The sequence below is a fragment of the Cololabis saira genome, chromosome 1 (genome assembly GCF_033807715.1).
Source record: "Cololabis saira isolate AMF1-May2022 chromosome 1, fColSai1.1, whole genome shotgun sequence".
NCBI lineage: Eukaryota > Metazoa > Chordata > Actinopteri > Beloniformes > Belonidae > Cololabis > Cololabis saira.
Window position 1 is genome coordinate 25843242 of NC_084587.1, and position 14514 is coordinate 25857755.

At 39.9% G+C, this 14514-nt stretch overlaps 1 protein-coding gene across 1 annotated transcript in view; it reads left to right on the forward strand.

Moving 5' to 3' along the window:
• The window catches only part of dchs2 (dachsous cadherin-related 2), a 40978-nt gene that overhangs the window by 16716 nt on the left and 9748 nt on the right, over positions 1-14514 (forward strand). The window contains exons 10-17 of the mRNA XM_061719179.1: positions 296-1133; positions 1285-1524; positions 7298-7432; positions 10529-10738; positions 11474-12334; positions 12418-12531; positions 13049-13260; positions 13354-13505. Coding sequence (XP_061575163.1) covers positions 296-1133; positions 1285-1524; positions 7298-7432; positions 10529-10738; positions 11474-12334; positions 12418-12531; positions 13049-13260; positions 13354-13505 — 2762 coding nt within the window. The remainder of the gene's footprint in view (positions 1-295; positions 1134-1284; positions 1525-7297; positions 7433-10528; positions 10739-11473; positions 12335-12417; positions 12532-13048; positions 13261-13353; positions 13506-14514) is intronic.

Here is a 14514-nt window from a genome sequence, read left to right on the forward strand (position 1 = left end):
TATAATTGGTTCTAAACAGTTATAAATGAAAAGAGTTTTGACTTGAAAATCTATAAAAATTCCAACGGACAATATTTTTCATTAAATCCTTTTGAAATTAATTGGATCACCTTGCAATGTATCGTTCCTTTCTTCAGTTCTGACTCATTTTAACTGGGTAATATTTGAATCCACTTTTATTTTTATGCCCTCTAGTTTTATCATTTACTTTTTGTCTCTGATCTGATGCATTAAAAAATTAATACAATAGAAATAAAAAATCCAACCTCTGACTGTGCCTGCCTTTCTCCTGCAGGTTTATGGATTAGAGGATGTGTACGGCAGCTCCAGCCACCAGCCTCTGAGACGGTTTTCAGTCAAGGAGAACACAGAACCTGGGACTGTCATCGGCTCTGCCAGCGTTGCAGATACAGGCACATTTCAGTATACCATCACTGAGGGGGACGGAAATGTTCACTTCGGCATTGACAGCTCATCTGGCGATGTCTATATTAACCAGCCGCTGGACTATGAGTCTGCCATGCAGTATTTCTTTGTGGTCCGAGCTGAGGATGTCAGCCCTGCTCCTGGCGTGAATGTGTCGATACCCGTCAGTGTGATGGTAGAGGACGTAAACGACCACACACCCTGGTTCCTTGATAAATTTGTAATGTTTGGTTTGAGGGAAGACACTCCAGTTGGGTCTCTGGCTTTTGCCTTTCAAGCCAGGGATGCCGATGAGACCTTTGCAAACAGTGCTCTTTACTATACTCTGGCCTTTGACTCTGATGTCAGCAATTCACCATCACACTTCCACATTGACCCACATACGGGCGCGCTGACTGTGGCAGCAGCTTTAGACCGGGAGACCACCCCCAGTTTTTCTTTCACCGTAACTGCCACAGACCAGGCAACGAGAAAGGACGAGCGTAGACGGGCATCGGTGACGGCTCAGCTCTTTCTGCTGGATGTGAACGATAACCGGCCAGCGTTTGTATCAGCAGACACGGTTCAGGTGATGGAGCATGCAGAGGTGGGGAGCATGCTGCATCATTTTGTGGCTATAGATGGCGATCAGGGTCAAAATGGGCTTGTCTCCTTTTCCATTATTGCTGGCAACAATAAAGGATTCTTTACACTAGAAGATAAAACAGGTATGAAAGAGAGATGTTTTAAACCTATTTCAATTTTTTAATTAAAGTGATATCTCTTGAAAACCTTTTTGGCTGTTTTACTTTGAAGATTTAGGTGTTTTTGCCTTCTTTGTCCATCAGGTTCAAACTTTTTTTTTTTAACCTTCTTTAGGTCTCTTGTATCTCTCTGCCCCTTTGGACTATGAGAGACAACGTGTTCACCGTCTAACCGTCCGTGCGGTGGACCATGGCCTCCCTACTCTCTCCTCCACCCAGACTCTGACAGTGGAGGTGGGAGATGTAAATGACCAGGCACCCGTCTTCGGTCAGACCATCTATAACGCCAGTGTGGCAGAGAATCAAGATCCTGGAGAACCCGTGATACAGGTTTCTGCCACTGATATGGACTCAGGTAATCATGTTCAGCAACTTGTTTCCTATTTTATGCTCAGTTACAAACTTATATAATGGTACACATGTTCAATGTAACCATCTATGCACTATAGCAACTTTATCTTGTATTAGGTATTGGTAATCATGGAAGTTAAAGATAATGGTGCAGATTTGACTGTTACAGACTTAAGCTATTAGGTTTCATGAGACAAATGAAGGGTCACACGCTCATATCTAGGGGTATGGAACCAGAATTGATTTTTTTTTTTTACCTTTTTCTTAAACTTAAATTTACTACGTATACAGTCTTAACTCCCTTTTAGTAATATTTCCATATATGTCAAAAAATAAATGAATGTAGCAAAAAAGTTTATGCAGGTTTCTGAGTATAAAGAGTCTTAACCTTGTGAATGGTGAATTGAAAAAAAACATTTTTAATCAACTTTTTTCTTATGAGTCTTTAGCAGATCTTTCACACATAGGGCCTGATTTACTAAAGGTTTGCGTGCGTAAAAACCTGTGCAAACTTGACAGCACCCGCGAACCAATGTGCGAGCTGATCTACTAACAGCGTGCAAAGACGACTGCGTCTCTGATATGCACTAAATAGCACACGCAATTCAGTTAGTACTTTTGCCCTGATGAATAATCAATATGGGGCGTACCCGGCAGAAATCCTAAATACTGGGAGGGGAAGATGCAAATTGCTCCATTTACCACGCGCAATGAGATTTACCAAGCCTGAAAGTAATTGCGCGTATTGTGATTGCGTCTGTATTTAATACGTTTGAAAGGAAGGTGCTAATCTGCTGCTGCCGTTATTGTGACAAGGAGGCGGTCTGCGTTGGTGTGACGCGGAACCATAAATCAGCCTTTAGTGTGCGCTCTGTGCTGTTCTGAACACTTCTCTTCTCTTCTTTCGGTCATATGATGGTCCCGTCTGTCACACATTTACTGTCAGTGTTTGCTATATAATATATCATATTTGCAATATACTGTGGACATCTGAATAAAAACGTAACTCATAAATAGATTGAATCAAAGCGCTCTCCAGCTCTGTGTCTGATTGTCTTTTTCTCCTCAGATCATGCCGAGCACCGCGGGGTCACGCAAACCCGACCAATTCAATATTAAAATCAAATTCGGTCCTTTGGCCCGTTTTTCTATTTCGTATTTTTGATCTGTGCCTAAAATTGAAATATGAAAAACCAGACGTTTTTCCGTTTTTTGTGTTACCAACTGCATTTATTCTATCGCAGGTTTTCTCCGATATTGCGTTTCTTTTGGTAATGTTTAAATTTCTTTGCTGTAGTTCATGAATGTGTTTATTTGCCTCTTCCACTAATATCTCTAACTCCAACTCGTCAAATTTCATTTTGCGCTTGTGACTTGTGACTGTGCATTCCATCCAGACTCTCCATGGCTCAGAGTTTGCGCTCGCAAACCTTAAGACACGCAACACCTCATTTAAATACTGCTGTTTGCACCTGTTATCAATTGCGCACGCAATCTTAGTTGATCACCCGCAAAACACGCAACAACAGCACGCGCAAACTTTTTTCAGTGCACACGCAATTTAGTACTCTTTATTTAGGATCTTAGTAAATCGGGCCCATAGTATCTTGTGATTTATTGGGGGATTTTTTTGTTTATTGGCCAGTTCCAAATAAAACCATCATATCGTCTTAGTAGTAAAACAAATATTATCTACATTCGCCAGTAAAACCATGAAAGTCCTGCTGGCAGTTAGACAGAAAGTTTGGAAAAAATATACTTTCCGTACTCACTCTGTGTTCTCTGCTTCCACCGTCCATGAACTCTGACGTGACTATTGACGTGACTATCGTCAAACCGTCGGTGGCCAATAAACAATCATCTTACATGTTTCCAGTTTAGGTCCCGACCAAGAAATCCAGCACAGAAGCTTGCCAAACCTTTAGATTCGCAAACAAAACTTTTAGATTCACAAGCAAAACTTTAACGTTTTAAAACAAAGACTTTTGATTTATATTTCAATTAAAAAATTTTGTTTTACTTTCACTTAAAAAAAATTACAGTTTGTATAGTCAATCAAATTTTTGATTGAAAGTTCATTTTTCTTTGCTTGCATAATAAAGCCACAAAAATCCCTCCATAATGGTTGGCATCATTCAGCAGTGCCATATTTAAGTGGCTCAGGTGACAATATAATCCATCCTTAGTGTTGTGTTTAAAATTAGAAATGTCAACTGAACCAACAGCTTTTCTTATACATATTTCATTGACTGACTCAGTAAAATTGTGATAAGGAGAAAAAGTCTCTTAAATTTCTGTAATTCTACTAATTTGTGATCAACTAATCATTTTAGTTGTGCTTGTAAGCTGTTGTAGCAAAAATCCAGTTTATGCAGTTCATAGTTTTTCAGAAGTAAAAAGTCATTATTATATTATTGTTTGACAAACAGTGTAAATAAAAGCGCATTTTCTTTTGAGATATAATGGCACTGACCCAACACAACAGCTGGCACAACAGCATTTTAACTAACCCAGTAGCGCTGAAGTCCAACCTGGAGAGTCCTGTAGCGGTGCCTAGATGGCAGCACTAGCATGTGTTTCTGAAGCTGAACTGGCTCGTAGTTCCAGATGCATATAAACATGTCACACACAAAACTAATATAAATCCAAACAGAGCACCAAAACAATGATGTATTCATTATCTAGAATTGATTGGCAGCTTTAATAAAAAACTGAAAAACAAATCTACAGATGTCATTCATCCATACATTTTTTTGTATATGCTACATCCAGTTCAGGGTTTCTGGGTGCTAAAATCTATCCCAGTTGTCTTCAGGTGAAAAGTTATTAATCAGTTGATGTTTATTTTGTATAAAGCTCAATCAATCAATCAAGGTCATCATTTTGTTTTAACACTAATAGCAGTTTAACTGAAGCCAACTTTTTTGTCAGATATTATATTTTGTCATACATCTGTCTATTGTACACCACATACATCTGAACCCTTATTCGTGGTCACACATTTACATGCCAGTCCCGATTATTTGAGCTAATTGTGCACACCTACTTCAGAATCCCAGTTTGTCTCATCATACTGACAGAGACTTTTTAGATACTGGAGGTGGAGGTTTTGCAGCAGGAGGATCTGCACAGGAGGGGCTTCAGCGTGAACCAACATTCTTGGGGGTCAAAATTGTCCAAGAACAGCAAGTCCACAACTCCTCTGGGACAACGTGAAAGGTCCACTCTCACGATGATTGCCATAATCCAAGCCATCTGTGCCAATAGGGCCAGTGTTTTCATCTGTCTCCTCACCTCGCCTTGTCTGGCAGCTCAGGCCCTCTCCTGCAAGTCTTTTGATTATCACTTGTGCCCCCACCTCCCCAAACTCTCACCAAACATGACCATTGTTTTGGACCTGTGATGTTCTCTGAATCAAGTTCCCATGTTCCAGAATCAGTCGAGATAGATGTGAAGATCACATTCTGGATGTCACGTTATTAGACAAAGTAATTACATTATAGTTATTTAAATAACAGTAACTAGCTTATAATCAAGCCTATGACTGAAAGTGCAACGCATTTGTTATTAAAGCTTGGAATTGAAAAGACGCTGAATTTTGACACCCAGTTTTAAAAACTAGCAAATGTGTGTCTAAATATTTTACTGCTGTTGGGAAAGAAGATGGAAGTGGAGTATCTTACCATCATAAATGGGCAGCTGTAATTTATAATTAAAAATTAACATCATGTCATAGTTTACACGTTCCGCAAAACTTTTGAAAAAATTTCCCATTCTTTTTCACAAAGTCACTTTTCCATTAAAGATACTGAATAATGAAGCATTTCAGTTGATATCTAGACTTATTCTTCTGGAAAGCATGTTTGTAGGATGGGCCTATCATGTCTGCTGAAAGCGATTGGGCATCATCTTGTTGAAAAATGTACTGAGGCCTTGAAAAACATAATGTCTTGAAGGCAGTATATGTTGCTCTAAAAGGCCAATTTGCTTTCCTGCATTCATTTAATCCAACTTTTGCCAAGAGCTCTGATATAACCCTATACCACCTTAGAGGTTTGGATTTGTTGCTGATAACAGTGTGGATGATCCAGATTTGCTTTTGATCTGTAACACACAATGACCTTTTATTAAAAAAAAAAAAGATCTGGAATACTGATTCATCCGACTGTAAAGCTTGTTTCCTCTGTGTGATGGTTGGTCCCAGATGCCTCTGAGTCCAGAGGAATGGCACCACTTCCGTATGAGGTTAACATAAGACTTCTTATTTTTATAATCTGCCAGATGAATGACAGTTGTTGATACAGAGCAGTCTGAGGGATCAGAGATCAAGGGTGGTCACATTAGGCTTGAACCCTTGTCCCTGTTTTTAAATTGTAAGGTTTTTTAGTACTGAATACTGATATTAATTAATGTTGTATTTGTAAATCTATTTTGTATGTCTTTTATGTGGACCCCAGGAAGACTAGCTGGTCGCTACGGCGCCAGCTAATGGGGATCCCAAATAAAATCAAATCAAATCAAATATGCACTGAAGTTACTACAGATTCTTTGAATGGTTTAGTGATATGATGCTATTTGAACATTTCTTCTTCTACAGTCTCCTCAGAGACTCAGCCTTTTATGGATATTGTTTTTGTATCAATGTACCAGTCGACTGATGACATCATATGCTTGAGATCATATTTTTATACCTTTCCTGTCTTCCTCAATAGCCCTGATTTGCCCTTGTTTCAACTTTTGAACAAATGAAATGAAGTTGGCAAAAGAAAACATCGTTGATTTCCAATAAAAATGAATAGTTTTGCACTTCCCTCCAGTAAACAATGCCAGTAGTTACTAGCGCTACAGAACAGCCTATTTTAATATGGAATTTTAACCCTTTTTTTAACCACTAGGAAAAGGAAATGTCAGTGACGTAAAGTAATTCTTACTGAGCATATGTGGCAGATAGATTTTCTTTTTTTCTCTTTTTTTTTTGTTTCGAACAGCAGATTATTGTTCAGTTTCTTTGTAGATTTTGCATGTTTTTTTTTTCTTAATTACTTCTCACCTGCATGGAACTGAATGTGTCTATATTTATGTTAAAGTTGGTAATAGAATGTGCTAGACATCTTAAGAGTAGATCAAATTTGGGAAATAAAATTTTGAATCTAAACTGGAATAAACTTGAAACACGCGAAATCAGAATTTCTGGAATGATCCAATGTCATTATATATGGAGACAGCGCGATATTGGTGAATTCGCTTAATTAAGAGGCGTGTTACAGTCTCCTGGCCCTTTAACGGATGTCTCTTTTTTTTTTTTATCCTTTTACCTTAGATTTTGTGTTTAACCCAGTTCTTTACCACCATTTTACTGTTGTTTATTGCTTATAGCTTTTCTATCTACTTATTTGTCAATTTCTATTGTGCTTTTATTATTATTATTTGTATTTTTTATATATATTTATTTTTTTAGTTTTTAACTCCAGTGTTTCCTCAGTGGGAGTCTCACCACTCATCCTCTGGTTGTGGTGGGGTCCACACAGCTATCCTGCAGAGGTGGTGTTTGGCTCTCTACCCCGTCTGGGGGTTGGTTGTGGCCCCCCCACCATGCAGCCTTGTCCCTGGGTGCTGCAGCCGCCTTCCAGTGCAGACAGCTCCCTGTGATAGTGTGATAATGTTCCCTCACTGGTTCTTCTGTGCCCAGCAATGTTTTCCATGTTGTCATTTCTTTTAACCTTTGATCAAGTCTGATTTGATTTGATTTACATTAAACTTCTGTGTTCATCCAACAGAAGAGAATGCTGTGCTGTGGTACAGTCTGCTTCCAGGTCCAGGCTATGAGCTCTTCAGCATCAACCCATATTCTGGGTTGATTATCACCAGTACACACCTGGACAGAGAACAGCAGCAACATTTTACCCTCAGAGGTGAGTCAACTTTAGTCAAGGTAATGTTTATTGCAACAGTACATTTAAAACAACCTCAGATGACCAAAGTGCGGCACATAAATAAGTATAAGCTAAGATATCTAATGAAATATTAAAAAACTAAATTAGGAACAAGGATTAAAACATTTAAAAATTAACTATATGTACAATAAAAGCCAAGGAAAGGATTGTACTCACACTGGAGCAACATCAACAACGTTTTCAAATGTTCTGCTCAGCTCTTATGGTTAAGGTGAGGCTATTCAGCTCGGTTTTATTATTTTACATTCAGGAGCATTCAACCTCACTGCTTCTGCTGTAAAGTGAAAATATAAGAACTCAGACAAGTAAGATGGTGCCATCCCATTAACAATCTTCAAGACAAACAATTCAATCTTAAAGATAAAATGTAGGAAGTAAGAGTTTATACTTAAAATCTTTTGGTAGCCCTTCACCTTACTTAACAACTTTAGTTTAAAAATGCTGGTCTTAATAATAGAGTTGATGTTGATGAAGTGATCTGTTTTAATTTTATATACATTAAGGACGTTTCTCTCCATCCATGATTGTATTTCCATGAGACATTTTCATAGAGTATGTATAGAAGTATCAGTGTTTGTTTGTATGAGCAGATAAAGCTGCAAATTATCACCAGAACAATAAAAAGCCAAATGAAGCTTTCTCAAATTGGAGCCCAGAGGAAGCATGTATAGTGCAAAAAGAATGTTACCCAAGATGGAGCCCTGTGGTACCCCACAGGCACATGAAGGCACATACAAACTCTTAGAAGCACTGTTTCTGTACTATGGGACAATTAAAAACCAGACTGGAATTTCTTCAAAATACCATATAGATCAAAGTACGGGTGCCTTTTATTAAACATTTGAAAAGTCTTCTTTGAAATTAGCCTGAAGTTATAAGGGTAAAAACTGATGAAGTGAAAGTGAAAGTGAAAGAACAGGACCTCACACAAGTTATCCAAACCAATAATAAACTTTAGAAACTGATAATCAACATTATTGACCAGGTTTGCCTATAAGTAGGAGTAATGTGACTCTTGTTAACTTGGTCAGTGCTGACAGAGCTCCTGCTTCTGCTAGCATATGTATAAAACATTTATATAAGGCTCCACAGAAGAAAAAAAAAGGAAATCCTCATCAAGTAATTGCTCAAACATCTATGTCAGGATTCTCCTGACAGAAATCAGTCCATCTTACCTGTAAACATCAGCTCCAGTTTAAATTGCACAGTGGGTTAGTGGTTAGTACTGTTGCCTCACAGCAAGAAGGTTCCTGGTTCGACTCCCGGGCCTGGCAGAAGTCTTTCTGTGTGCAGTTTGCATGTTTTCTCTGTGCTTGGGTGGTTTCCCTCCAGGTACAGTCCAAAAACACGCATGCTAGATTTATTGATTATTCTTAATTGCCCGTAGGCGTGAGTGCAAGTGTGCATAGTTGTTTGTCTATACAGTGGCCCTGTGATGGATGGGCGACTTGTCCAGGGTACCTGCCTATAATGAGCTGGGATAGGCTCCAGCGACCCCTGTGACCCTGTACAGGATTATAACAGGTATAAAAAATGGATGGATAGTTTAAATTGTGTGTTGATTATCTGGAGCAACAGTGAATGTGATCAGCCTTTAATGAAAAAAAAAAGTTCATTGTTCCTGGTTTGCTATTTAAGTCAAAGATAATCAGCTAAAACTTTCCTATTGAGAGTTAATACATGTGGTCTGTTTTATCTTAAATAGATCTAAACTTGCAAAAATGAGACTTAAAGTAGTCGTCAGCATTCTCCAGCACATTTCTTGTGTTCTCTGTCCCTCTGTTTCTCATTCCTGAGCCACTCTCCTCTCGTGCTTCACAGCCAAAGTCATAAAAAATTCAATGTCTGCATGAGGGCAACATTTTTCAGCAGATTGATTTATGTTTAAGAAAACTTTTAAAGGGCCGGGGCAGTATATCCAGCCGCTGCCGACTGCACTGCAGCACCCTCGCTCTTTTGTGGTGTTTGCTTACACACCATAATTACATTCCCTCTACCCAGCAGTGGTTAGTGATTAAAAATGCTTTCAGATGTTTTATCACAATATTTGTACAGTCACCAGTATGACGAACAATTAAATCCAATCATAAATTGTAATGACAGGAAAGCCTGCACATTTTGAAGTCATGCCAAAATCACAGAGGACTTCTTGGGAAATGCTGAAATATGTGGAGACAATTTTCTCTGGCCACAGATGAATTTGGAGAGAAATAGAAAACCAAATTCTTTTCAACAGGTCATAAAACATGTCTCTATATGTTTAATATTTAGATAACATGTTTTTCTTTTCCATTCTACAGAGCTTCGAGTCTGTTTTTGTTTCTAATAAAATTCTGATCTGGCGCAGTCTTTGGTCAGCAAAGATGGAGCAAGTGATTGCTTCTATTTGCCTCTATTTGGACACAGTTTTCATTCCATTTAACACATTAAATGTTAAATAAATTTGCTCAAAATTGTCCCATGTGATTCCTAATGAGACCAAAAAAATAAATAAATGGCATTAATGTGAATATTTTGATAAACCTGCTAAAGATCTTCTGTGCTGAATCTTTTCTGGAGGCAGAATTAAAAATGCCTAGGCATAAAAGAATAGACAGTAAAAGTAATAGCAGTCCTGGTGTTTTCCAGTGTCAGAACTTATAGTTTTCACAATTAAAGGAGCTTGAGGCAGGATTGTGGCAGAATTTATGAAAAAAATCTGTATACATTTTAAGTTTTCTAGTAATAATGTCAGCGTTCCAAACCCAAAAGAATGAGCCCTCTAGTGTATCTCTCCGTTGCCTTGAACAGGCTGTGTGCTGCAAAATGTGCTGCAATTCGGTCCTGAATTTCCCGCGCTGGGCTGCGGATGTGACGTCACATGACGCTGCATGCGCGTTTTCCCCGATCTCCCGTGCCGGCTTCGCTGTTGGCTGCAGTACCCCCAACGGCCGTCGTGGTGAAGGGTGGCGCTAGAGAGTCTCATTTCTTAAAAGGAGCCTCATGCTCCTTTAAGGTACAAAATAGGTAAAAGATAAAAAAATAAGTGAGGTCATTTCTGATTCCTGTGTGCAGTCCAGGCTCGTGACAGCGGCGCTCGGCCTCTCTCGGGGACAGCCACGGTGCTGTGCTCTGTGCTGGACCATAATGACAACCCGCCACAGTTCATGCAGTCGTCGTTCCGGATCAGCTTGCCAGAAAATCTCCCTCCTGGTGTGATCCACACTGCTCAGGCGTCCGACCCAGACCACGGAGAAAATGGGACTATACACTACTCTATAATAGGTAACAAACTCACACGCTTTCCTGTGTCTTAAGTCCCGACTCTGCTTTGTACTTTGTTAGACTGAGAAACCGTCACCACGTTTCCACTCAGCGTACATTTTATTCATAATTGGTTTAAACTAGGGGTCGGCAACCCGCGGCTCTAGAGCCGCATGTGGCTCTTTAGCGCCGCCCTAGTGGCTCCCTGGAGCTTTTTCAAAAATGTTTGACCTTTTTTTTCCTTTTTTTCTTCTTTTTTTCGTCTGTTTTTCTTTTTTTTCTCTTTTTTTCTTCTTTTTTAATTTTTTTTCTTCTTTTTTTCTTTTTTCTTTTTTTCTTCCTTTTTCCTTTCCTTTTTAATCTTGACATTTCGACTTTTTTCTCAACATTTCGACTTTTTTCTCAAGATTGTACTTCAACATTAATCTCGACATTTAGACTTTTTTCTCAACATTTTGACTCTTTTCTCAACATTTCAACTTTTTTCTCGAAATTTCAACTTTTTTCTCGAAAATTTAGATTTTTTTCTCAACATTTCGACTTTTTTCTCGACATTTCGCCTTTCGCAATTTGCCTTCATTCTAAGGCTTATACAAGATTTTTCATTTTTTGCGGATCCAGACATATTTGTTTTTTGTGTTTTTGGTCCAATATGGCTCTTGCAACATTTTGGGTTGCCGACCCCTGGTTTAAACAATGGTGAAAACTATGAAAGGTTTAAAGTTTTTTCCTGAAATTCTGACCCGTGGCCTCTAGGTGAGGACTACAGAGGTCGATTCACCATTGACGGTCAAACCGGTGCTGTCAGTACCACGCAGGTCCTTGACCGAGAGGAGATGCAAAATTACACGCTCATCATAGAGGCCTTGGACTGCGGAGCCAATCCACTCGGCTCCACCACCGAACTCCAGCTGGTGCTGCTGGACCAGAACGACAACATCCCCTCCTTCAGCAGCAAGAGCTATCACGCCTCCATCAGCGAGGGCCTGCCTGCTGGAGCCGAGGTTCTAGGTGTCACCGCCTTTGATCCCGACGACGGGCCTAACGGGGACGTGACCTACTCCCTGACAGATGACAGCAGCCAGGGGGCCTTTTCCGTAGACGTCTTCACTGGAGTGATCCGCACCACCAGGTCTCTGGACAGAGAAAGTAGAGCCCAGTACACCGTCAGAGTCGTCGCTGCTGACAGCTGCACTCAGGGACCTCTGAGCTCCGTGGCAACCGTCACCGTACAGGTGGAGGATGTGAACGACAACGTGCCAGTCTGTGATCAGACTCCTTTTAACGCATGGGTCTCCATGAGGACTCTACCAAATGAGATAGTGACCACGGTGATGGCGACCGATGCCGACCAGGGTGAGAATGGGACAATGCAGTTTATATTACATGATGAGGACAACCTCTTCGACATCAACACTGAGTCCGGGGCGATTTCACTGAGAAGACGAGTGAGAGCAGGTTTCTCTGGGAGGAAGTTGCAAGTTGCCGTTTCAGACAGAGGGAATCCTTCTTTGAGCTCCACCTGCTTGGTTTTCATCCATCTGAAGGGCGAGCATGAAGGGCTTCAGTTCTCAAACAAAGTCTACAACGTTACCGTGGAGGAGAACAGCAGAGCAGGTATGTTTCACCACATCTCTTCCTTTTGTTTTCAAGGACACCGTAAGAAACCCTGGCATTCTTTTCGCTTTTTCTTTCTAAAGGAACGTGGATCGCAAAAGTAGAGGCCAGCGACCCAACCAGTCCTCCACAAAGAATCACGTACAGCATATTTAGTGGCAATGAGAATCATATATTCTCCATCAATCATCACACAGGTAATAAGCATCAAGCTGTCCACCCAAAAACATGCATTTGTTCTTGTTATTGTTTTCTGTTTCTGGGAGCTGGTTTGGATCGGCACACAGCAACTCATCAATTTATTTATGTTGAAAGCAAAAATCTGCATCCTTGTTATTTATTTCTGGTATAATCGGGTATTTATCTTTGACTCATAAGAGCAGCTGTTATATATTAATATGTGATGTTCTTCAAAAGGGGCTTTCATATAATCAGGTACATATGGGGGTTTTTCAGATTTATGCAGTTTTCTGTCTAAATTCTTTCTGTTTTATTTGATTTATCTCAGTTACTTCAGAAACTGGAAACATAGTTGGTGCAATTATCTTGAACTGAACATTTGTCATTACATTTTGAACCTCAGAGTCCTTGTGTTTGTAAACATCTGTTTCTACTGCCTTACCTTCGGTTTCCCTATAAGAAGAAGCAATACAAGAACAGATGTTTTTTTCTGGGCAATTTAGTGGTTGACCGTCAAGTTTCTCTCTGGTTTAGGTGAGATCCGACTGCAGAAGGATCGCTCACTGGACTTTGAGGCGAGCCGTCAGATCCAGCTGGTGGTGCTGGCTGACGGCGGGCTGCAGACGGCTCACTGCAGGGTTTCCATCACCCTGCTGGACATCAATGACAATGCACCGCTGTTTGACCAGAGCAGCTACAGAACATCTGTGTGGGAGGGTCAAGTGCACAACACCTACATCATGCAGGTACACCGTCAATGATTAAACCATACAAAGTGTGTGCTTTGATTTATTATTATGAGCTGCACTTATGCTGAGCATTTCATGTATTTGGAGCAGGTGTTTGCATCCGACGCTGACAGCGGTGTGAACGGGCAGATTGAATACTCCATCCTGTCTGGAAACAATAATGATGCATTCATTTTGGACTCTACACGAGGCATCCTCGCCACCAACGTTTTACTGGACCGTGAGATCACTCCCTCATACAAGTGGGCTCAGTTTGTATTAACTAGCATTAGATTGATGCTTACATTCAGGGTAATCAGAGTTGCAGTGTGTAACATATAAGCAGAGATGCCATATATACGGTTTTATAATCGCAGAATCCATAAATATAAGAATTGTTGACAAATGACTGGTTAGAGTCACAAGAGTTTGCTTGAACTATGGAAGTCAAGTCTCAGTGTCTTTTTAAATGGTAGCACCTGTATGCTTCTTCAAAATATGTACTTCTAATTTACATATACAATTTACAGTCTTCTGCAGTGCATAGTGTTTTTTTCTTTTTTTTTTTTTACCACACACTAAAGTTTGGAACAAGGTGCCCCTGCTGTTTGGGAAGCATCACAGTTGTGGAATAATTTAGATTACCGTATTTTCTGGACTATAAGCCGCACCCGCTCTATTTTTAAAAAAATAATAAAAAAAAGATATACAAGCCGCACCTGTATATAAGCCGCATTCACTCTATTTAAAAAAAAAGATATGCAAGCCGCAGATATTTATGTTGTTAGATTAGATATTTACTTCATGTACAGAAGGATTTTGAACTGTAAATGATGTACATGTTTGTACCTAAATAGATCCTTTCCTAACAGTGTCTTTTAACACGACAGCAACTTTGCTGATTAAAACGGGACAGAACCAAGAGAAAATAACACAAATATCTATTTATCTGTTTGAAATCTGCTTGTACTTCTATCTGCTAAAGAAGAAGTAGCGTATTCTTCTTTGCATTTATTTTGTCTTAGTTTTGATTCTAATTCCGGTTAGAGCGTCCTGAGCGGTGGAAGAAAAATCCACAGAATAGCCGCACCTTTGTATAAGCCGCATGGTTCAAAACCTATGAAAAAAGTAGCGGTTTATAGTCCAGAAAATACGGTAATTTGGATGGATTGCTTCTGTTCGGGCCACGTCGCAGCCGACCAGCACCTCTGATCCTCCGAGGTCAGTCAGCCGTGGCATTGTGCAGACATGTGAGAAGGATTGAGTTTATTG